Source organism: Loxodonta africana, chromosome 5 (assembly GCF_030014295.1).
Source record: "Loxodonta africana isolate mLoxAfr1 chromosome 5, mLoxAfr1.hap2, whole genome shotgun sequence".
Lineage (NCBI taxonomy): Eukaryota > Metazoa > Chordata > Mammalia > Proboscidea > Elephantidae > Loxodonta > Loxodonta africana.
The window spans coordinates 153,253,583-153,277,277 of record NC_087346.1 but is presented as its reverse complement, the minus strand read 5'-3'; the positions used below and the strand labels follow the sequence as shown (position 1 = coordinate 153,277,277).

The 23,695-nt window shown below is 52.0% G+C and overlaps 1 protein-coding gene across 1 annotated transcript in view; it reads right to left on the bottom strand.

Moving 5' to 3' along the window:
- The window catches only part of WDR1 (WD repeat domain 1), a 52,856-nt gene extending 35,062 nt beyond the window's left edge, over window positions 1–17,794 (bottom strand). Inside the window, exons 1-3 of the mRNA XM_064286080.1 lie at window positions 17,663–17,794; window positions 17,118–17,239; window positions 1,803–1,893 (exon numbers count right to left, since the gene is read on the bottom strand). Coding sequence (XP_064142150.1) covers window positions 1,803–1,893; window positions 17,118–17,239; window positions 17,663–17,678 — 229 coding nt within the window. The 5' untranslated portion in view covers window positions 17,679–17,794. The remainder of the gene's footprint in view (window positions 1–1,802; window positions 1,894–17,117; window positions 17,240–17,662) is intronic.
- Window positions 17,795–23,695: the final 5,901 nt, after the last annotated feature.

Here is a 23,695-nt window from a genome sequence, read left to right as displayed (position 1 = left end):
GCCTGTCCTTTGCAACAGTCTCTGTGACAGCCTTCACTGATTCTGCATTAGCATCTCAAGGCCATCGATTTCCGTCTTGTTGAACGCCCAGCTGGGGACCTGGGAGAGGGCAGGCCGGGCTCAGCCCTGGTTACTCAGCAGCCAGCAGGATTGCGGCTCAGGGCTGGCAAGGCAGGGACACCATGCCAAGCAGGGTGGGGGCCCTTGGCAATGACATTCTTCCCCCCGAGAAGACATTTCTCGGAGCACCTGGCTCTGTGTTAAACAATTTAAAAGGGCACTCGGGCCAAACCTTGGGGCTTTAATTGAAGAGGCACTTTGTTGGGAAGCTGAACAACAACAAAAAAAATCACAGGGCTAAAATAAATCATGGGATGTGACTACAGCAAGTTTTACAGATGTAGTTGGAGTAGGTCTGAACACAAAAACCATGAGTGCCTACTACATGCCAGGCTTGGCCGCTCCTCCGCCTACAATAATGCCGTCCAGTCCATCGTTAACCGCTAGCTGCTGTCCTGGCTGAGTTACTAGCAGTAACAGAGCCCCTGCTCTCTAAAGCACGTCCTGGTTTGGGTGACATAATGTGGCCAGCCTGACAGTAAGTATGTACAAGTGCCACGAGCTGCACAAGGCATCTCACACACATGGCCTCATGGGATCCTCCCCTACACGGTAGGTACTAGCAACCCGAGTTTACAGAGAGAAGATTAAGGCCCAAGAAGGTATGTTATTCCATTAAGGCCATGTAGCTAGAAAGGGGTGAGCCCGGGTTGTTTCCAGTCTCCCACATACACACACACGCCAGGTAACATGTCCCTTCACCACCTATAGGGGAGCTAAGGGCATGCGGGCCTTGGGCAACGCCCTCTGCCATAGGGAGGGAATGCAGTGCAGACAAAACGGCTGCAGTTCCCACCTTAGACCAATGTGTATGAATCCTGGCTCTCCCCCTACTGGCTGGTTAGGTCTTTCAGCAATTCTTTACTATCTGTTGCTCTCCCTCATTAACTGGCTCTCCCTGGTGGTGCTGGAGATAGCCTGGGCACCAGCAAGGCAGCCAATTAATATCTGTTGAGTGAAGAATGGATGAGTAGATAGATGGATGGATGGACGGATGGAAGGGAGATGCAGGGTAAGGCCCTCTAACTTCTATGCCTCCCTTTCTCATCCGTAAAAGGTAAGACACCATCTACCCAAAGGGGGCTAGGGACTGAAGTGGCTAGGCAGCCAACAAATGTAAAGCTCTTTACGCCTTCCTCCTCTTGCCCAGCCTTCTATGGCACTGCACAAAAAGCCCTGGCGGGGGAGAGCAAAGGTCTATTCCACAAAAAAGACGCAAGCTTTGAGGCCGGCATTGTGTTAGGTGCTGGGAAAGGAGCAGTGAACAAAGCTGACTCAAAACAAAGCTACAATTCACACACACACACGCGCACACACAGCCCAGCGTGGACTCAATACATCCTGCTATATATAGCCGCCCACAAAGGCCTCTGGGCAGCTCAGCAAAACCAGAGCATTTCTGCTGACCTCACACCAGAACTAGCTGGAACACTGCAAACTAGAAAGTATGCAGAGCAACTCCACATAAGGCTGGTTCCAGAGCGGGGCTTTCTGGTGAATTAGCTCTTCCCCAACTTGTCGGCCCCCAGTACAGTTAACTCCATCAGTTCCCTCGCCGTTCAGCTAACCTCCCGGCCTCCACCCTCTTCCACCCACCGCTCTCCAAGCCAGAGCCCAGCTTGGACTGGGCCTTGGGCTCTGGCCCAGCCACACCACCACGAGCCGTGCACTCAGGCAGGTACCTCCGGAGGCAACGTAGAATCCGCTGGGCGCGTACTTGGCCACCACCACCTGATGGGCGTGCTCCGTGTAGATGTCAGCGACAGCTGGGTTCTGCAGGGACGAGACCCCAGAACAAATATAAGTAATCTAAAAGTAACCACACTGCTTTCATCTCTCCAGATAAGCAGATGGAAAAAAAGACATGTACACACATACACATATACTTCAGTCAAAAACGTCATAAAGGAAATCCTAGAAGTATGCTTACTTGCCTACATGCCTACCTGGAGGTGACAGAATTTCAGGTCATTTTAACTTTTTCCTTTAGTCTATGATTACAGAATTCGAAGTAATTTTCTTTTCTGCTTTTTGGTACTTTCTGTAGCACAGAACAAATGTGTATTTGCGAAACACAGAAAACCGAGGCTTCATTAAAGAAGCTATGATCCTAATTGTCCCCTATGTGTAGGAACCTGGCAGTTGAAGCTGCATTCACCAGTCAGCCTTTTTCCAACTCTCCCAAGGCTGGCTCTCCCCATATCCCAGGCTGCGCGTCAACCTATCAGACTTCGTGGGTGTGTAGATCGGAGCCTGTCTTTGTGAGAACACTTGGCTTGGGAAGAAATGGCCCACTCGCTCTTGTTAGCACACATCAGTTTGGTTGGACTTCGTGGCAAGACTAAGGCCAATGTTTGGTGAATCGTCACAACCTAGCGATAAGGTTTTAACATACAATTTACTAAAAGCAGATCACCACCCCCCTTCTCCCCTCGATACACACACACCAGAAGGCATCAACAAAACCAAGACCCACATACAGAGAGAGCTCTTCAACGTGGCCACACGGTCCAGCCTTATTTCAGGAGGGAATAGACAGCCATGTAATCCCCGCTACCTGCTGTCAGCTTCCTACTACCCAAGTGCTCTTTTTAAGAGGAGTTTCCCAGACTCGAGGCTGAGAACCCCCCAGACCACTGTGAGCCCACTCAGCTTTCCAGAAACAGCAGCTGCAGGCGTATCTAACCTGACCCCCAACGACTCCCAGCCCAAACCCCTCTGCTTCAGTCCCATGGCTGGTCTCTTCCGTCTCCCTTCTACCTTACACCCCTGACAAAACGACAGAGGCTTGTGCTGTTCTCAGACTCCTGACCACAGGCCCCTCCTAAACCTCATGCCACCAGGCTGAAACCAGGAAAAAAAACACAGAATTCCAGCCCAGTCACCAAAACACTAAATGAACCATCAGCCACCAGGGCGTACCTGTCTGTCCCCCATGTCTCTGTGAATGCTGCTCCCTCTGCCAGCAACACCTCTCCCGCCCTTGGGGACACCTACTCTCCATCACACCTTACTTAAGTGTCAGCTCTGCCACATTGTCCCCGCCTCCCTCTCCTGTGCATCCAAAGCGCTGAGAAAGGCCCTAAGACACTTACAATGCACACTATACAGTTGACAACATTCTTGCCCACCTCCTCCAACTTTCCGTGACCTGCTTGATGTATCGTTAACCTCTTCAGCCATCACAGCGCCTAGGAAATAACAAGTGCTCAAAGGGTTTTTGGGGAGGAAAAAAAAATTTGCATAGTCCTTTCCTTTCATCTCTAAGACTGAACACTTAAGGTAGGTGTTTATATATGATTCATAATTTAATCCCTTTCTGAATAAAACATTTGCTAGTGAAATCAGAAAGGTACCTAGTACCCAAATTTGCCAAATGAATGGCAAATAGGCCCATGAAAAGATGCTCATCACCATCAGGCTTTTGGGAAAGGCAAACCAAAATTACCACGAGTATCACTCACTACACACCCACAAGAATGGCTAAAATCAGCAGACTGCCATCACCGAGTGGTGACAAGAAGGGGGAGCAACTGGAATGTTCCCATTTTGCTGTTGGGAGTGCAAAATGGTATAGCCACTCCAGAAGATGGTATGGAGTGTGGCAGGTTACTAAAGTTAAACACTTACCGTACACATTACCAACCCTACTCCTAAGTATTTACCCAAGAGAAATGGGAAATAAAAGCATGTTGAGCGTGAAGGTTCATAGCTTTCCCCAACTGGAAACAACCCAAATGTCCACCAACAGGTGAGCTGAGAGATCAATGATGGCATAGCTGCTCAGTGCAATACTGCTCAGCAATAAAAAGGAACACTCTACGAACACACTCAATGACACAAATGAATCTTAAAATTATTATGCTACAGGAAAAGCCAGACACAAATGTCTACACGTCGTACAATTCCTTTTTATGAAATTACAGAAAAGGCAAACCCAATGTGACAGAAAGCAGATCAGAAGTTGCTATGGGCTGAAGGTGGGGGAGCAGACTGAACACAAGGAGTTTAGAGGGCACTTTCTGGAATGACGGAAGTATTCTATGTTCTATATCACCACTGTGGTGGTGATTATGGGATGGTACGTATTTGTCGAACCTCAAGTTGTCCTTGAAATTGACAAGTTTTATTGTATGCAAATTATACCTCAAAAAAAAAAAAACTTTTTTTGGAAAAAAAAAAAAGATCCTGGGATCTATTAAACATCTGCCCAATACAACCCTCTCCTGCCCAGACTGGCTCTTCAGATTGTAACACTGACAAGTTCCCTCACAAGGAACCTGGCAGAGACAGTCTGGTCCACAGGCCGACACCATCAGGCAGATTTTTCAGGGGCCAATGTGGGCAGGAGACCCTGGTAGCACAGTAGTTAAGAACTACTGCTGCTAACCAAAAGGTCGGCAGTCTGAATCCTTGGAAACCGCATGGGGCGGTTCTACTCTGTCCTATAGGGTCGCTATGAGTCGGAATTGACTGGACAGCAACGTGTTCGGTTTTTTTTAACATGGTGCAACCGTAACCAAAAGGTTGGAGGTTTCCATGGAAGAAAAGTCTGGCGATCTGCTTCCGTAAAGATTACAGCAGAAAAACCCTATGGGGTAGTTCTACTCTGTAACGCTTGGGGTCGCTATGAGCAGGAATCAACCTGACGGCACCCAACAATAGCGTCAAAGCTGGCTGAGTGATCTATACTCAAGCGAGGACGGAAGCAACTCTGAGAGGACGGTTAGCTTGTCCACACTTGCGCTCCCAGCCCGGGTAAGCCTGGGCCCTCCTGCTGCCTTTACAAGGGCAGCTGCCCCGGTCTAGGAGATGCCTGGGGTAGGGGTGGAAAGTTTGCCCTTAAAATTCCTTCCCCTAAATGGTCTAGAAAGATGTATAAAAGTCCCCAAAGGTCACTCCTAGTGGGCTAAGCACCAGAAACCGGAGGACGGATGAATCACACACTGTTTGTATTCTAAATACAACTGGGTCAGCAGTGGGGAGTGAGATACTCCTAACTGAGTAGAGTGACTAACTGGCATCTGAGCCAGCCTGCATCCTCCTCCCCACACTACTCATCAGAGGAAGGCAAGCTACTACAGCCAGAAGGACACCTCCCCTGTCCCACCGTATCACACTGCAGGGGACAGCCCCATCTCGGTGCCCCACCAGCACTGGGAAGCCACCAGGACTCATCCCCATGCCCCTCTCCAGCCTCTCAAAAGGTGGCAACTCTTCCCGGTCACTAACTACTGCCCCTGTCTCAGGCTGGATTCCTGAAGGTTCAGAACCGAGAATCAGGGCTTGGGTGTAGTTTACTTGGAGAAGTACTCTGGAGTGAGGAAAACGAGACAGGGAGGGAAGAAAGATGATTCAAGGGCACAAGCGGGCAACAACAGCCTTGTGCAGAGGCTCTATCTCCCTAGGGGCCCGGGGAGAATACCCTCGGGCCAGGGCGCTGCACTTCATTCCTCCCCCTGCTGCCTGGGGCCCCTGAATCAGGAGAAAGCTCAGGAGAGACCAGGCGCTTGCAGGAAAATGGGAGCCCAGGCATTGACCCACCAGCCACCACCTCCCAGGCCTGGCCCTCCGCCCCAGCCCTGTCCTTCTTTCTTCTTAAACAGCTCTCCAATCCACCTCTTCCTTCCATCCAGGGCCACGGGTTCAATCCAATTCTTCACTGTCCATTCCAGGAAAACAGGACAGTAGCTTTTCAACTAATCTATCTGCCTTCTACCAATCTCAACGCAATCCGATCACCTCACTCCCCTGCCTGAAATCCCCCCATCTCCTCAGGAGCTGCCACACCTGACTCCCCAGCCTACCTCCTTCTCCCCTGGCTTCAGCCACACTCATCAGGCCTTCCCAGGCCTCCCTGGGGTGGCAGGAGCTGCTCCCTGGGCCAGACTGCCTCTACCTAACCCCTTCACCTGGCTAATTCCACCTCAGCCCCCAGTTCCACCTGGGGGTAGATCAGGAGCTGCCCCATTAGCCCTCTCCCCCACCCCCCTCATACCGCTCCCCACGCAGCGTCACCTCCCCCACCTCATGTGAGCTCCTAGTGCCCAGAGGCCACCTGCCCAGGGCCCAGCCCAAGGCCGGCACTGGTGCCGCAACATCAGCTGAGTGGCACTTGGCTTCTGAAGGTCAGTGGGCCTCACAGAAAGCAGGAGAGAATCACAGAAGTAACCAAATGACCCACGACCCACCGCCAGGCCACGGCCAGCCTGACTCACATCTACAGACCCTCGAACTTTGGAAGTAATGGACCTGAGAGGGCCCAGCCTCTGTCAGAGCCTGGTTCAAGACCTAGGAGTTCCAACTTCAACAAAAGCCTTGGACTCGCCCTTAGTCCTGGTCTAGCTCTGGACTTTCAACTGGTCTCCACCTCTGCACCAAGGCCTCCTTCGCAGGAATAAGTCACCTTTTCCCCTCCTGGGAATCCTGTCAACCAGGAAACTTGAACAACCTCCCCAACCTTACATCTTCTGTCCTACTGTTGCTGAGACTCACCATGATACAAACATCATGCAAATAAGCTCATAAAAGGGAAAGTTATTTAGATACGCACTGGGAGTCCTTGGGTAGTACAAACGGTGAACGGGCTTGGCAGCTAACCAAAAGGCTGGAGGTTCAAGTTCACAGGCACCTCAGAAGACCTGGAGATCTACTTCCGAAAAATCAGCCACTGAAAACCCTATGGTGCCCTGTTCTTCTCTGACACACACGGGGTTGTCGTGAGTCTGAGTCAACTCCAAGGCAACTCTTTTTGTTTTTTTCATCTGGAAGTTCCTAGAGCTTTTCTGTTATGTCCTCTCAGTCTCCTTTTGGGTGGTGAGGTGGGCCACAGGTTACTCCATTGTTTCATAGTGAGGTCAAGGTGCCGCCTCAGGTTGCAGGGCTTGTACTACATAAATCCAGAAGCCAGGCCTTCAGGCTCTAAACCGTGTTCCCCTTCACAGATCCACAATGTCCCCCGCGGCACCCCCATACACCGTGATCACAGGGAAGGCTGCTCACTCACGGCCCAGCCCTCCTGTGTCTGGACACAGTTCCTACTCACTCCTTCATCTCCTCCATCCAGCGCCCGGCCACTGAGAATCTGACAGAACAGGCTGGAAGGGTGGGAAGTCACACCAACCAGACTGCGTCACCAGCCTAACCAGCCCTACAGAAGGAGCCCTGAACTCTGCTTGCTGATGTTCCCCTGGAACCCACAGAGAAAGCCCTGGGCTGTCTCTCAAATCTGAGGAGGCCAAGTCAGCCTGACCCTCTGGGAGGAGCTAAGCAGCAACATGATAAATGAAGAAAATACTGAAGTTGTCGAGGATTTCATTTTACTCGGATCCACGATCAATGCCCATGGAAGCAGCAATCATGAAATCAAATGACTAACTGCATTGTGCAAATTTGCTCCAAAAGACCTCCTTAAAGTGTTAAAAAGCAAAGATGTCATCTTGAAGACTAAGGTGCACCTGACCCAAGGCATGATGTTTTCAACGGCCTCACGTACATGCAAAAGCTGGACAATGAATAAGAAGACCAAAGAAGAATCGACGCCTCTGAATTATGGTGTTGGCAAAGAATACTGAATATACCATGGGCTGCTAGAGAAGGAACAAATCTGTCTTGGAAGAAGTACACCCTTAGAAGCAAGGGTGGTGAGGCTTCATCTCTTGTACTTTGGACACGGGATCAGGACGGATCAGTCCCCCGGAGAAGCGCGTAAGAGAAGACTCTCAACGAGATGGGACTGACACAGTGACTACAACAATGGGCTCAAGCATAACAATGATTGTGAGGATGGTGCAGAACCTGGCAGTGTTTCGTTCTGTTGTTCACAGAGCTGCTGTAAGTCAGGACTGACTCAGCAGCACCTAACAACTTTAAATACCTACTAGTTCTAAAAGCAACAGAGGCTGTAACCGGTGATTGCTGTAGTGGACCTGTGTGTCTCACACAATTGTGGGCATCCTTCCGTTCGCAGGTGACTAAGGTCAAACATGAATGACTGCAAAGGAGCCCAGCTCCAGAGCAGCACTGCCCACCTACGCACTCCCAGGCCAGAATTTACACCCAGGCAAATGTGAACCCAGGGCCTGAGCCCCTAACCACTACACATACTGCCTCAAAAGACAGCAAGCGGAGTATGATTCGTTCATTCTTTCAAAGAACTCCGCGGCATCTGCCCTGTGCTTGGCACTGGGAAACAGCAGCAACCAAACATCTTGATGCGAATGGTGCCCAGCATCAAACTTCCCAGGATGATTTCTGCAGCCAAACCCATCACTGGCTGACCTGGCAAGGTGGCCACAGTCTGCTCAACAACCTTCAGTGGCTCCCTTCACGCAGCGCAAGGTCCAGTCTCACCACCAGTCATCACCCTCTGTTCTCCGGCCCTAACCATCAGACCACTGCTCCACATGCCTGCCTTTATCTGCTCCCAGCACGAGCCTCCATCCGCGACATTTCCTCCTTCCTAACCCCCAAACCACAGCTCCCTAATTATCTTCCAGGACCAGGCAAAAGCCACCTGCCACAGGAGACTTCCCGGATGCCCCCAGCTATAAACAACCTCTCCCACCCTGAGCGCCCAGACTATTTCTCCTCACCATCTACCCCACACTCATTCCTTCCTACCTTGCAATACACGTCATTTTGTGACCCTCCTATCTCCTGCACTAGACTGGGCCCCATGGAGGGCAGGGCCCATGTCTGAGTCACCACTGCAGCCTACAAACAGCAAGACTGCTGGGTGTGGCTGCCCGCTCCCCCCCCCCCCCCGCCCCGCCACCTCCCAGGCCGGGACATTAAGAAATTATCACCACTATCATCATCCTTTAACTCTCAGAAAGGCCCTGGTAGAACCTTTCAGGTGATTTTCTTGAAACATCACAAAACCTCTGTAGAGTAGGTAACCTTATACCTCCATTTTACAGAAGAAGAAACCAAGGAACAGAGACACCGAGTGGCGTGCCCCTGGCTACCCAGCTGCTAAGTGGTGGGGACAGGCCTTGAACTCAGGTAATAGTCCTTATTCCTCTGGTTTTATTCTCTTACCTACGGTTGGTGCAAACGTTAACCAGACTCTTTAACTCAGAGGACATAAGTTTGACTTGGCTGACAACTCTGTGTCCCAGAATTGCATGGGGCCAGGTCACGCCCATGACTTTCTCTTCCTGCTTCCCAGCCCCGCCCTGCCAGCACACCCTTCCAGATAGAGCAAGCCACACCTTAGAAGTCAGGAACCCAGAGGACTCACTGAGTGGCCTTGGGCACACCACAGGTACCTTCCTTCCTGTTCCCTCTTTCCCTCGGGCCACCCAGGGCCTGCACTGAACCATGCTGAGGAGGGTCACGTGGGGAGACTTTGAGGGTACCTCCCCCAGCTCTGGAGTCCTCTCCTGTGACAGGACACAGGCCACACTCCCCACACAGGGGTGGGGAAGAAGAAAGCACACTGCGCTAGTCACAGGCGAGAGCCTGTCCCGGTCTGGGCCGTCTTCTGAGGACACTGTGAATGGACTCAGTTAAATCTCACACTGAGCCTGGAATAAGCATGTTCACAGGCTTTAACAGATGCAGAAACGGAAGAGAACGAGGCATACATGCAAGTGCTCCGCAGGTGCCCAGCACCAAACGGCACTAGGCAAACATCAGCCCTGGTTGCAGCGTCCTCGAAGACCCTCAAAGCAGGACGGGAGTGGGAGGTTGGGGATGGCGTGCCTATGTTGTGTCTAGCCTATGGAAGAGGGGCTAGCCTTTTTCTGGGTGCGGACCCCAGAGAGCAGAGCTAAGACCTGCGGGTGGAAGCTACAAGCCAGCTGACAACAGCTTAGGATCTGAAGGTCTTCCTATTGAAGGCATGCGAGAAGGGGTGTATCACTGCAGGCGGTGAGCTAACCCGCAGCGAGACATTGCCAGAGGGGCCAAAAAGGGCCCTTTCAACTCTGGAGGCTACCTGAGGCAACAAGGCCCTGCCTCTGTCCGGAGGTCAGGCCTGGGTGGGGAGCAGGACAAGCCCTGCTCCCACAACCCAACAGAATAGGGCTGCAAACTTTCCTCTTGCCTCAAAGACGGTTTCCATATCCCTCCCCTTCCCGAACAGGGTAAGAAAACAAACACGCCATACCAAAAAAAAAACTAAACCCATTGCCGTTGAGTCAATTCCAACTCATAGAGACCCTATAGGACACAGTAGAACTGCCCCAGAGTTTCCAAGAACACCTGGGGGATTCGAACTGCCAACCTTTTTTGTTTGGCAGATGTAGCCCTTAACCACCACTACGCCACAAGGGTTTCCAGCAAACACACAGGACTACTTAAAACTGCCCGTTGTCGTGCTTAGAGAAAACAAGTCCAACTTTTCCCAACCTCTGTGCGCAGGCTGTTCCCTCTCGCCCAGGCTTGCCCCAGCTCTGCTGTGTGTCTTGTCTCATTCCTCTTCCTGGTGAACTCTTACTCACCCCCAAAACCCAGCTCAAATGCCCCTTCTTCAGACGTCTTTACTGCTGCTCTGTGGCTCAGGTGGTTCTTCCCTCTTGTTCCCCAAACACTCAGGACATTCTTCTTTTAAAGTGCTTAACCCAGAGTTTTACAATGGTATTTATCAGGGATTCTCAACACTGGCACTACTGACCTTTTGAGCCAGATACTTCTTTGCTGGACAGTCCTGAGAACTGTAGGATGTTTAGCAGCAACTATGGGGCCCTAGTGGCACAGTGGTTAAGAGCTCAGCTGCTAGCCAAAACCTCGGCAGTTCAAATCCACCAGTCGCTCCTTAGAAACAGTACAGGGCAGTTCTACTTTGTCCCATAGGGTCGCTATGAGTCAGAATCGACTCGACAGCAATGGGCTTTTTTTTTTAAATGGGGCAGTTCTACTCTATCACATGGGGTTGCTGTGAGTGAGAATCAACTCAACAGCACCTAACAACAACATGGCCGCTACCCACTAGTACCCCCAACCCACCTGTGACAACTAAAAATGTCTCCAGACATTGCCGCTATATCCCTTAGGGAGCAAAATCGTCCCTCACTGAGCTGCACTAATCTAGACCCTAGGCACTGTGGCTCCAGACACACCAAGGTAGGCGCTTGGTAAATGTGTGTTGGCCACACTAGAACCAAAGGTTGGCTATACCCGCTGATGAGCGCTAGACACAGAACGAACTCTACTGCAGATATGCTGTTACTTTTTCATGGTCTCAGTGACCTCTGTCACAGGGCTGCTTGGCTCGCCCGCCACCAGCAGAGCCCTGCAGCACGCCAACCTTGGTCACAACCATGCACCTCCCACGGACCGCTGCAGGTGCTGACCAACCTCCAACCCTCAATGCATCCTGCCCTCTGCAGCTCCAGGCTCTGAGCACTACAACCTGGGCCTGGAACCCTCTTCCCCACCGGGCAGGACCCAACTGATCCTCCAGGGCTATGCTTATTGCTCACTTCCCGGGCAGGCCACCTCTGACCCTACAAGCCACTCGGATCCCCTAGGGCGCCCTCGGCTTCCTCACTTAGCCGCTGACCCTTGGTTTCCCTGCTGGACTGCGATCTCCCGTGAGGACAGGGACCTCATTTGAGCTCCAACTCCAGCACCTCGCGTGGGCTTTGCTACAAAGCAGATGCCTGATATGAACTTATAAGAGAACTAACCCGTTCTCAAAGTACAGGAGGTGAAAGAAGGGGGAAAACAGAGAGGGAGGGGGACAGAAACGGAGACACCTACCCTAAGCTGCCTACCACTCACGGAGCCCCCACTGTACACCTGGAGACATGGAGGACACAGGTGTTCCAGGGCACAGTGCACTGAAGGGTCGCTGGCCTGAGTCACCAAGCTGGGTCCTCACTGCAGCTAAGGCCCCACCTGGATCTGTGACTTTGACAAGGACGACCTCGCCTCTGGGCCTCAGTTTCCTCACCTCCGAAAGAAAGTCAGAGCCCAGGCCCGGGAACGCTCCAGCCCGACCTCCATCACTCAGTGACGAGGGGGCCTCACACACACTGCCACCTGGTCATTTTCTGTCCCTGCTTCCATCAAACACACCACTTCCTTCTGCCACCCAATGGCTCATGTCACCCACACTGAAGACCGTGAGCTCCATTCGGGCAGGGCCGAGGACTGTCCTGCCCTCCCCGCAGAGACTCAGTAGGGACTACATCAGTCTCTCTCAAGCCATCTGTCCCTGCATGCGCCCCACCGCACAATCTTAGCGGATGCGTGGGAGCAGGTCACGATGCACAGAGCTCACAGCGCGAGTTCCACATCCCCCAAGCCAGTCTACATCCTGCTCAAGGAGACAAGTCCACCAGTGACGTGCCTGGATGCACAGCAATGGCAAACTGCTATGAGCGTTGGGCTTCCTAAAATCCACTTTCATAAGTTCTTGTTGTCAGCTGCTGTCACATTAGCCCTGAATCACAGCAACCCCATGCACAAGAGAACAAACTGTTGCCCAGGCCTGCGCCATCCCCACGATCACCTGCAGGTCAGACTCTGTGGTCCACAGGGTCTCACTGGCTAGTTTTCAGAAGTAGATCACCAGGCCTTTCTTCCTAGCCCGTCTTAGTCTGGAAGCTCCACTGAAACCTGTTCAGCATCATAGCAACGCACAGCACTGGCCTCCACTGCCAGGTGGGTGGTGGTTGTGCCTGAGGTGCACTGGCCAGGATTTCAACCTGCTTCTCCCCCATGAAAGATGAGAATTTTATCGCAGAACCACCTCTGCCCCCCAATCTTACCTATTTTTTTCAAATATGTTTTAGTTCTGGAATCTAGAACTGAACACTTTTAAAAAGCAGGCCCCAAACCTGCCCACAGAGCAAACCTGCTGGCTGCTTTTGGCAGCAGGCAGCGGTGCCACGGGAAGCTCCTCTGCAAAGAGCTGTCAAAGGGTCGGCAGTTGGAATCCCCCAGCCGCTCCTTGGAGACTCCATGGGGCAGTTCTACTCTGTCCTATAGAGTCGCTAGGAGTTGGAATCCACTCCACAGCAACCGGTCTGGTTTTTGTGTTTTTACAGGGAAGTCATCCCGGGTGGTTTTGAATCATGAAGCATTTCCTTCACAGCCACTGGGCATAATCTTTCCCAGCCTTTGCAGAAGGCAAGGGGAGGGCAGAGGAGATAAGGGCCTCCAGATAACAGCACATCAGGCAACACTGAGTCCACAAGACAAGGCCGCTAGGAGCCACCCCCAGGCCCCCCCCCCCCCAGGTACCAGGCCACCAGAAAGCCCTCCTCGATGCCCCTGGTCCCCAAATTGCGCCATCTCAGTGGGAATCTTCTCTCGGGCATGATGTACATGCTAATTACTGACACCATCTCTGGAGCTCCCCGCTCTGGAGTGTTTCTAGGTAGCCACCATCTCCTTGCACTTTTAGCTCTGAGGAGAATTTCCTCTGTAGGGTGTGGCAATAGGATGTGATGAAAACAAAAATAGAAACAGCCTTTCTACGAGCTGAAGGAGTGCCACCGGGCTAGGTTGGCAAAACAACTTTTAAGTCAATAGCATGAATGACGAAGTAGCTCCAAGTCAGCCAGGGTGCTCTGACCCTGTTCAGTGGGCGAGAAGGTGGAGTCTACAATTTTTAAGGTCCAGCAATCTAAACCGCGCGCAGCCTTTTTGTACTCCCACAGTGAAACTTCCATGGCTGCCTCTTATGTCCACGATGTGGCCAGCTTTCAAGGCCTTTCAATCAACCAATAGCTTATTGAGCACCTACTGTGTGCCAGTCACTCTTCTAGGTGTGAGGACCAAGTGCTCAATGAAATCAGGCGGGGGGAGGGGGACCCTGCTTTCATGGAGCTTACGGTCTAGTTAGGGAAGACAAGCATGTATACACACTTGTAGTTTGTGGTGGCTGGCTTTCTTGCTTCGTACTGTTAGCACTGAGGGGTAGAGAAGGCCAGCAAAGGAGGTGCTATTTTAAGAAAAGCCTCTCTAGTAAGGTGACTAACATCCAAAGAGAAACCTAAAGGAAGACAGGGAGCAAGGCTTGCAGCTGTAAGAGGAAAGACTAACCAGGCAAAAACAACAGTAACAACCAGGTCCCGAGACAAACGAGACAAACGTGCAGCATATTCAAGAAAAAGCAAGGAGATGACTTGGCCGGCACCCAGCAAGAAGGCGAGAGCTGTGAGCTGAGATGGAAGCAGAGGGCTAAGCGGTGGTGGCTCTACTCAGCAATGGGAAGCGTTAGGAGCAAGGAGCAGCTCGCTCTGGCATATCTGAACGTCACCACTCTTACTGCTATAGGGGCGTAAGGGTGGAAGCAGCTTGGGGTCTTTTTGCAATGACTCACAAAAGAGAGAATGGTCGCTTGGATGGGGTTGCAGGCAAAGAAGCAGTGCAAATGTCTTAGATTCCCAAGACACTTTGAAAGGAGAGTCGACAAGATTTGCTGAAGAACTGAATGTGGTATGGAAAAGAAGGGGAGGTGCCAAGTAGGATTCCAAGGTTTGGTGCCAAACAGCTGGAAGAATGGAGCCCCCCTTCTGGGGGAGAGGCACCCAGGAAATCCAGAACGTTTGGGGCATGTTAAGTTTGAGATGTCAATTACACATCTGTTAGGCCTTCCATGATCTGGTCCCAACTTCCCTTTCCTCCCTCTTCTCTATCTCTGAGCCTGTATTCCAACCAAACCACCTGCTTTCCTATACCCTGAGTGTTGATGAGAATGTTTGTCTTACTTTTTCCTAGGAATACTCTCCCTAAATAAAAATGGTAGGTACTCATCTTTACTTGATTACCAAGTGTCCATCAATCAAGCTAGGGAGAGCCTAGGTGCCTGATTCACGTCCGGCATGGAGAGCAGCGCATCAGCAGCATCCATGCTGTCCTGGCTCTGCAGAAACTTAAAAAGAGATGCGAAGGGAAAGTGGGCACACCCTCAGGAGAAAAAATAACTCAGAGAGGGCAGATGGACTTCCCAAGTCAGGGCATCTTTCTGCACGGGGTCCTGCCCGTGGCCACGAAGAACAGTCTGCACAGAAAGTAGCTCCAGCTGTCGCTCTCTTACACCTGGCTCAGCCTTGGGTGCCTCTTCAGAGTAACGGGCTCGTTGTGGGGGTTCCAGGGGATGCTCCAGCCAAAGGACCTTTCACAGTACCTGACACACACTGGTACTTCAAGCCAGGCCTCTTCCCGACTCCCTTCCAGCCTACCTGGAACTGAAGACTGCACTGACACTGTGACCTTGTTTTATTTTAAAACCTCACGTGTACGCCTTATTAGGGGCAAACTCAAGTATTCTCCTGCTCTGTACGGCTGAAAGTACTTAGTGTATTTTATTTGTCCAGCTAGTATGCGAGGATCTGTTGTTGCTGTTATGCCATCAAGTCAATTGCAACTAGCAACCCTATAGTACAGAGTAACTACAACTGCCCCATGGGGTTCCCTAGGCTGGAATCTGTAGGAGCAGACAGTCAGGTCTTTTCTCCCATAGAGCAGCTGAAGAGTTCAAACCAACCTCTCGGTTAGCAGCCAAGCACTGTAACCACTGTGCCACCAGGGCTCCTAACTGTGAGAACCTACTTAGGAACATCTCAATTTATCCTTTCTCAAAACCTCAGGGCCTCACCCCGGAGACTTCTGGATCATTACAATCCAAGTCCCTAGTGGTGCTTCCCCCAGTTCTTAGCAAGGCTGGGATGAGCTTTCTAGGAATCCCTGTGACTAGCTGAGGAGTCGTTAGCACCTTCAAAGCACATTCACACCAACCCACCCCCTTGTCTGAGGTGCCCAGCAATCCTGGGCAGGGCAGCAGCAACCAAAACGGAGCTCCATCTTCTGGCAGGAAACAAGAGGGACAGAGGGAACAAGAGGGACAGAGGAAACAAGAGGGACAGAGGAAACAAGAGGGACAGAGGAAACAAGAGGGACAGAGGAAACAAGAGGGACAGAGGAAACAAGAGGGACAGAGGAAACAAGAGGGACAGAGGAAACAAGAGGGACAGAGGAAACAAGAGGGACAGACGGGCTTACCCAGGCTCAAAGAGCCCTTCATCCCTCCAACTGTGTGGCTCTGGGAAGCCATGTGCTTCTGATCAGTTACTATGCCAACCCACAAGGGGGAATCACAAGTAATGTGAGTTTGAGTTGGCCTCCCTTTGGGAACATCCCTGAATCGAAATCATCCAGAATGTACTGTGCACAAGGCCCACCCGACACCAAGCACCAAACTCGGGAAACACCCCTGATGGCCATGCTGCACCTCCAGCTTCCATGGGACTCCCTCACTCAGGCTGAGGAAGGGACCAGCAACATCTAAGTGTGCAATCCTGGAACTAGGGAAGGCTGAAAAGTGGACTCGGCCATTTCAGGAATTACAGATGAATAACATGAATTCGCAAGAAATTCCCAAGGAGCTGGCTTTAGAAGCATTTTCAGCCTGGGTACAGGACGCCTGCAGCCAATGATTCACAAGAATAAACTGGTTCCTGTTTTGGCACAGGGGGCTCAGATCGGTAGGGGGCAGATCTGGCTGGAGGCCAGAGGCCTGGGTGTTAATCCCGGCTGGGTCACAGAGGGAGACCCGGAGCATTAATAACGGCCATTTACCAAGTGCCCAGGGAGTACCAGGCACCGGGTGGGCCTGGGGGACATCTCATTATCTCATTCACTCCTCACCCGCAGACAGGGGACTCCGGGGCAATTATCATCTCAGTCTTAGAGATAAGGAAACGGGGGTTCCGAGAGAACCAAGTCACCAGCCACCCCAAAGTCAAGCAGCAACTAGTGGGATCCAACTGATCCCTCAAATCCAGAGCCCTTGTTTTTAATAACCCGACTAATCTGAGTTTCGGTCTCCCCACGAAGAAAAAGAATTAGGGCTGGGTGAAATGAAACCAGCTTCCAGGCTCCGGGATGTGGTCTCCAGGCGAGGGGGGCGTGGCACCCTCATCCTGGTCAGCCACTGGGATGGATATGGGGAGTGGAAAGGAAAGGAGAATTAAGATCCCAAGGGCAGCGCGCAGAAACGGAACCCAGCGCCGGAGGGGGATGGGGGTGTTACTCACGTCGATGTTCCTCAGGATGACGCACTTTCCATTGGTGTAAAGAAAATTGTTGCCCTTAGGGTCGCCGCCAATGATTTTGGAGACACCCCTCTCCACCTGGGGGAGGCTGGCGAACACTTTCTCTGCAGAGACACAAACGCAGCGGCGCTTCAGGGGCCGCCCCTGCCCTGGGCCCCAGCCCGGCTGGGAAGGGAAAGACACCCTGCACCGGTCTCAGCCGGTCACCTGTTGCCTCCGCCGGGAGGGGCGGCTGCCACTTTTAAGGAGCGCAGGGGACGGCGCGACTGCCTGGTCCGCGCTCCCGACCAGGCCCCTCGGGGACCGGGGCTCCACCGGGGCCGGCCCGCGGCGCCCAACTTCGGGGCGACCCCCAGGCTCGGGGTCGCCGCCGGTCACCCCCGAGGGCTGCGGCTGCTCCGCTGGCCTGGCCGCACCCTCCCCGCGCCCGGGGACCCCTCCAAGCCGCTGGCGCCCCCGCCGCCTCCGATGGCCGAGGGGGTCCGGGCAGCGCGGGACGGCCGGCGGGGGCCCGAGCCCGCACTTACTGATCTCGAACGGCATCCTCGCCACTTGTTACCGCCGCGCTCGCCGAGAGCCCCGGGCCGGTCAGCACGGACCGCGCTGCAACTCAGACTCGCCAAGCCCAGGCCGGGGACGGGCCGGAAGGCGGCGCCGGGCGTGCCGGGCGGGCTGGGGGCGGTCGCGGGGACTGGGAGCCGGCTCGCGCCCTGCCCTGCGCGCTGCCGCTGCGGACGCCTCGAACCCGGAAGCGCGGCCCCGCGCGCGGCTCGCCCCCAGCTTTGACCATATATAGTCAAGCGCTCGGCTCGGCGGCTGCGGCCCCGGCGCGCCTGCGCGGCCCCGGCCCGCCCCTTCCCCGGCGGGCCCCGCCCCCGGAGACCCGCCTCCAGGAAGTGACGTCGAGAGCGCGCCTCCCGACAACGCGGAAAAAGGCGGTGCGGGGGTTGCTCGGCTGCGGAAAGGTCTTTGGATCAGGAGCGGCGGTGTTGTGTCTGAGGGAGGGCAGGGTGGGCTGCTGCGGGTCGTTCTTCACTTCAGGGGGCGCTGAAAGCACGGGCGGTCTTGGATGTGGGGCCGGGCAGGTGCCTTTTTTGCGGTCGTGTTTGCCTGGCTATCGAGGCCGTGTGTTAGCGGCTCGCGCTCCGAGCGAACTGCCGGCCTACAGATGGACTCTGCGCCCCGGTGTTTGCAGTGCTAGCTTGGTTTTGCAAACATAAGAGGATAGCTTTACCTCATTTTTTTTTTTTAAAGCGTGACCTAACTAAGGAAATTACCCTTCCTCGAAATAGTTCCTGGGATGCCCCTTGCGGGGCCCAAGGGCTGTCTCAGAACTTCCTTTTAGAAAGCTAGTAAGAGCAGAAAGGATGTAGGTTCTAAGAAGACTATTTCCTAAGTAAAGCAAGAGGAGAAAAGGGAAACTCGCTTGTAAAGTCGGTTAGTAGTTCATTGGAAAGGGGGAAAGAAAGCCGGGGCGCTGTGGTGTGTGGATACTTTGAACTTCACCTTTCAGTCTGATGGATAAGGTCCTTCTGGGTTTTTTTTTTTTTTTTTCGGGTTGTGTGGGGCGGGAGAAGGGGGGAGGTAAATGGGAGAATATGTAAGACACCTGTGGGTAACTCAAAAGTTCTGAAACCCAAGCTAGAAAACCTTGGAGTGATTCTACCTAATCAGCCAGGAGATCTTGGTCTTACTTTCAAAACCTGATTCCGACTCACAGTGACCCTATAAAGACAGAGTAGGGCTGCCCCTATAGGGTTTCCAAGGAGCAGCTGGTGGATTCAAACTGGTGACCTTTTGGTTAACAGCCAAGCTCTTAAGCACTGCACCACTAGGGCTCCACCCAGGTTTAATCAGTTCTCCTTACCTCAGCTATTGCTATGCCAGATCCAAGTCCCTATCATGGCTTACCTGGGTTATTGGCACCTGTCTTCTGGTTTATGCTCCTGCCCCTACTCCTTCTCTCCCAGGTCTGTTCTCTAGGAGCCTGGATGAGACTTTCAAGCTAAAATCTAATTATTCCTCATCCTAAACGCTACCAGTGCATGTGAAAGCTGGACAGTGAGTAAGACTGAAGAAGAATTGACACCTTTGAATTGTGGTGTTGGCTAAGAATATTGAATATACTATGGACTGCCAGAAGAACAAGTCTATCTTGGAAAAAGTACAACCGTGATGCTCCCTAGAAGCAAGGATGGTGAGACTGTGTCACACATACTTTGGACATGTTTTAGGAGGAATCAGTCCCTGGAGAAGGACATCGTGCTTGGTAAAGCAGAGAGTCACCAAAAAAGAGGAAGACCCTCAATGAGATGGATTGACACAGTGGCCACAACAATGAGTATGAGGATGACGCAGGACTGGGCAGCGTTTCATTCTGTTGTGCATAGGGTTGCTATGAGTCGAAACCGACTTGACGGCACCTAACAACAACAACCCCTACCAAAAACCAAAACCAATTGCTGTTGAGTCAATTAGCTGACTCCTAATTTCGTAGAGTAAAAGGTAAGGTTCTTAAAATAACCTACTAAAACTTATGTGATACGTCTCGGAGTTATGTCTGACTTGTCTCCTGTCCCCTGTCCTCATCTGTACCTGCTCCCTTGCTTGCTGAGCTCCAGCAAGTTGGCCTCATTAGTGCTCCAGGAGTGCCCCCAACATCTCCTGCACCAGAGTCGTAGTGAATCTATTCTCTACCTAAAATTACCTTTCCCAGAGATCTACCTGGCTGGCCTTTTGTCTTCAAGTGTCCTTCATTGCTTACACATTACCTTCTCAATGTCACCTACGCTTACCACCTTATTTAAAATTGCAAGCTTCCAGCCTGTGCAAACACTTGTCACCCCTTCTTTCCCTATGATTTATTGGTTGTGTGTAGAGTATATGCCTGGCACATAGTAGGCACTCATCAAACGGATGAGTACCCCCCCCAATCCGTAATGAAGAAACGGGATGTGAAGGTTTTGTGAACTGAAGGGCCCTAGAAATTCAAGTCTTTGTAGGAAATCCTGAGATTCCTAAAACAGAAGCACAAAACACAAATTGCCTACATGTTGAGGGGCTATATGTGTTCTGAGAAACCAGGATTTGTTTAATTAGGGACACGTGCTTAGTGGGTCAGGGATTAAGAGCAAGTGCTTACACCTGAATTCACGCTAGCACAGTTACGTCATGGCAGGACTGTTGGGAGGAAGTGAAGTTATCAACTTCAATCTCTTGCAAGTTCTTTGTGCACACAGCCTTTTTGGAGTTAAAACTGCTGGGTATGAGGCCACGAAACAAACTTGGGCAAAACGTTCCCAAATCTCCAGCAGGCAGTGCTGGGCTCTATGGCTTATTTTTAGCTGAAAAGAAAGTTATGTTTGTCTGGGGCTTGAAGGAAAGCCTAGATGGAGGAGGGGGCAGGTTGCTATAAAAATCACAAGTGTTTCTAGGGACTTTGACTTGGCACAGTTGCAGCGTTGGGAGCCTTGGGCGGAAATGGAAAGAGAGGTCATTCCTGGTTCCTCCCTGTGGGGAGTGGGGGGGGGCTTTCGTCTCAGCTGTAGGGGTTTTGTGCTGAGTGGTGGCAGTTTCAGCTAACTGTGGCTCCCTACTCACCTCCCATGCCTTTGTTAGTTAATAAACCCTCCTCTAACAGTGTGCCGCTCTGCCTTCTATGGGGGCTCCAGCGATTCACAGCTCAACATCTCAGCCTCGCCGGTTCTCTGAGCACCTCAGTCCTATAACTAACTACCTCCCTTGGGAATATCTGAGGCACCTACTGAGACCAAACCCAAGCCTGACTGAAGCTAACCCCTTCCCCTTTCCCCACCCCTATAGCACAGATACCACTCTTCTGTGGTGGTACTTTCCACAGTGACGGTGTGTGTCCCGTCATCTCCAGCAGCACTGGCGGGAAGCCTAGGTGCTTTCCCTCCCCGCCTCACCTTCAACCCTTCACAAACAGGGTCCCTGTCAACTTCTGCATCTCTCCTACATCTGTAACGCTCCATCTCTAATGCTGACCTCCTCCAGCCCTGTGTCACCTCACCTGGGCAACCTTAATTGTTCCCTCACTAGTTTCCTCACAGCCACTTGGAACCCCGCTCTGCAGTCAGAGGAATCTCAAAAACCTGCCAGACATTGTCTGCACTCCTTGCATTGAGGTCTCTAGACACCAAACAGTGCCCTGGACCTCTAAGGCCCTGGAGTGCTGGGACCCTGCCTGGCCCCTTCACAGAGGTCTTTCTGTTCTGACCTCTCGGGCCTTTTATTTCTGCTACTCCCACCGTGCCTGCCTCACTGTTCCTGAGTCTCGCCTGTCCTCAGTTTAGGGCCAGTCCCTTCAACTGTACATTTTCAAACTAAGACACTTTCACTACCCTGACTCCTGGATTAACCCGTTGGTCTCCCCTCCGTGGGCTGTAAATGTCACAATAAGAGGGCCACATCTGCTTTTCCAAGTTTCGCTTAACACAGGGCCTGCCAGTCGGAGTGAAGCTGTTGGTGAGCTGCGTCCTTGTGAGGAACGAGCAACATAGACATCACCTGAATTTGTATTTAATTCACAAACATAAATTAGTGAATTTTTAAAAACGTAGTCGTACTACTTGGGGCAACTCCTCAAACATATTTCTTGAGGAAAAACCCCAGGCTAGCTCTCCAAGAAGTGCTTTCGGGGCCAGCAGCCTCTTGTACCTCACACAGATGTACCTGTGAGCCAGGTGCTGGCTTGCATGCTGTCGCTTAGCCCTCAATGTACAGGTGAGGCTCTGAGGTTATGACTCGTCCAGGTTCAAAAATAACTAAATGATGTAGCCAGGATTCAGGTCCAAGGCCTTCTTCAGAGCCCAAACTGTGGTCCTTAAAAATGGAAAAGAGCTTGCAATAGTGGATTTTTAAATAGGAACCAAAGTATTTCGTCTCTTCTGAGGGCTACAGTGTCTGGTGCTGCTCTCCCCTCTTTCTGCCGCAGCCTGTGCAGCTGTGGGAAAAGTTCCTCAGACCGATGGGGGTGGTCACAAGGTACTTCTGCATCCAAGTGCTGCAGCAGGGTGGTGGCAGCTATCTGGATGCCCCTAGCTTCAGCTGGCCCTGGAAAAGGAGAGGTTTCCTTGTCACTGGCTGGGTGGGCTCCAGGTTGGATTGCACAGCAAGGGTCTCTGTAGACAGACAGCTTAAATCTCATGTCTGTTTTCATGATAATAGAGCAATTGCAAAGACAAGGTTAGAGGTTAGTGAAGCTCAGACTTTATGCCAAAGTTAACGGACCAAGTAGTTCCATTAATGTTCTTGGGAACTGTTGGCAACTGCTTTTAAACACGAGGCTTTTCAGTCTCAGTGGTGTATGTCTGTGCCTCATTGAGCCCCTGAAAGCCTGTGGGGCACAGCTGTTAGTTCTCAGGAGGTCGGTTCCACACTTATGTATCCTATTGGGAGATTCCAAAAGTCGGGGGAGATGCTGCAATGTTGGCCACAATGGAGCAGTATAGACATGGGAAAGAGAGGGTGGACCCCTGTAGGTTAGAGATGATGGACAGGCAGGGTGATTCTGCGTGTCAGCCATATACCCAGTAAACGAATAATTTCATAAGCATCAGCACAAAGCTGGTCCTTACGAGGCAGAGGTTAAAGATGTCCCAAATGTCCAGCTTATCCCAGCTGCTGTCCCACTCCATCATCTCTATCATCAACTACCCCCTCTCCCCTCAGCACTCACCCTCCCATCTTCGGGTTCCCTAATTTGCTGCAACATCTCACAGAACTCATGAACTGTATAAAGGAAATGGCTCATGTGGTTATGGAGGCTGGTAAGTCCCAAATTCATGGGTCAGGTGTAGGTTTCTCCCAACCCCCATGGCTGCAGGGACAGAGGAACCCAAACTGGCAGTTCAGACCACAGGCTGCTGGCTCACAAGGCTGTGGAAGCTGATGAATCAGGTCATACAACAGGCGACCAGCCCAAGGGGCTGTGGAGGCTGGTGGATCCCCCAATCAGCAGGTCAGACAGCAGGCCTCTGGGGAGGTCACCTGATCACGAACCAGACTCGATATCCAGATGCAGAGAGAGCCTCGCCAGGACACACACACATAACTTAGATGCAGGCCACACCTCAGCGAAGGGCATAACTTCAGTAAGGGTGGGGCTTTAATCATGTTCTCCTGCAAGGCTACAACCCAAGACACACCTTACACCAATCCTGCCTTATTAACACGTAGAGATGAAGATCCACGATGCATAAGATGGAGGATAACCACACAACACTGGGAATCATGGCCTAGCCAAGTTGACACATAGCCCCAACCGTCACAGGTTCCATGTACCCTAGTTACATAATCCTACTCAATCACTGTGTATGAGTCACAAAGACCATAGCTAGAAAGGCCATATTAAGGAAATCATTGCACCACCCCCAGTGTGCTGCTTGGCAAGTTGTAGATGTTGAATAAATGATTCTCAATCCTGAACCCACAGAATCAACAGGAGGCATTTTTAATCCCAAGAGCGTTGGGATCGAAAACTTCATAGTGGTGCCAAACATCACCAAGTGGCTACTTGAGCTGTCACAAGGTGGGCC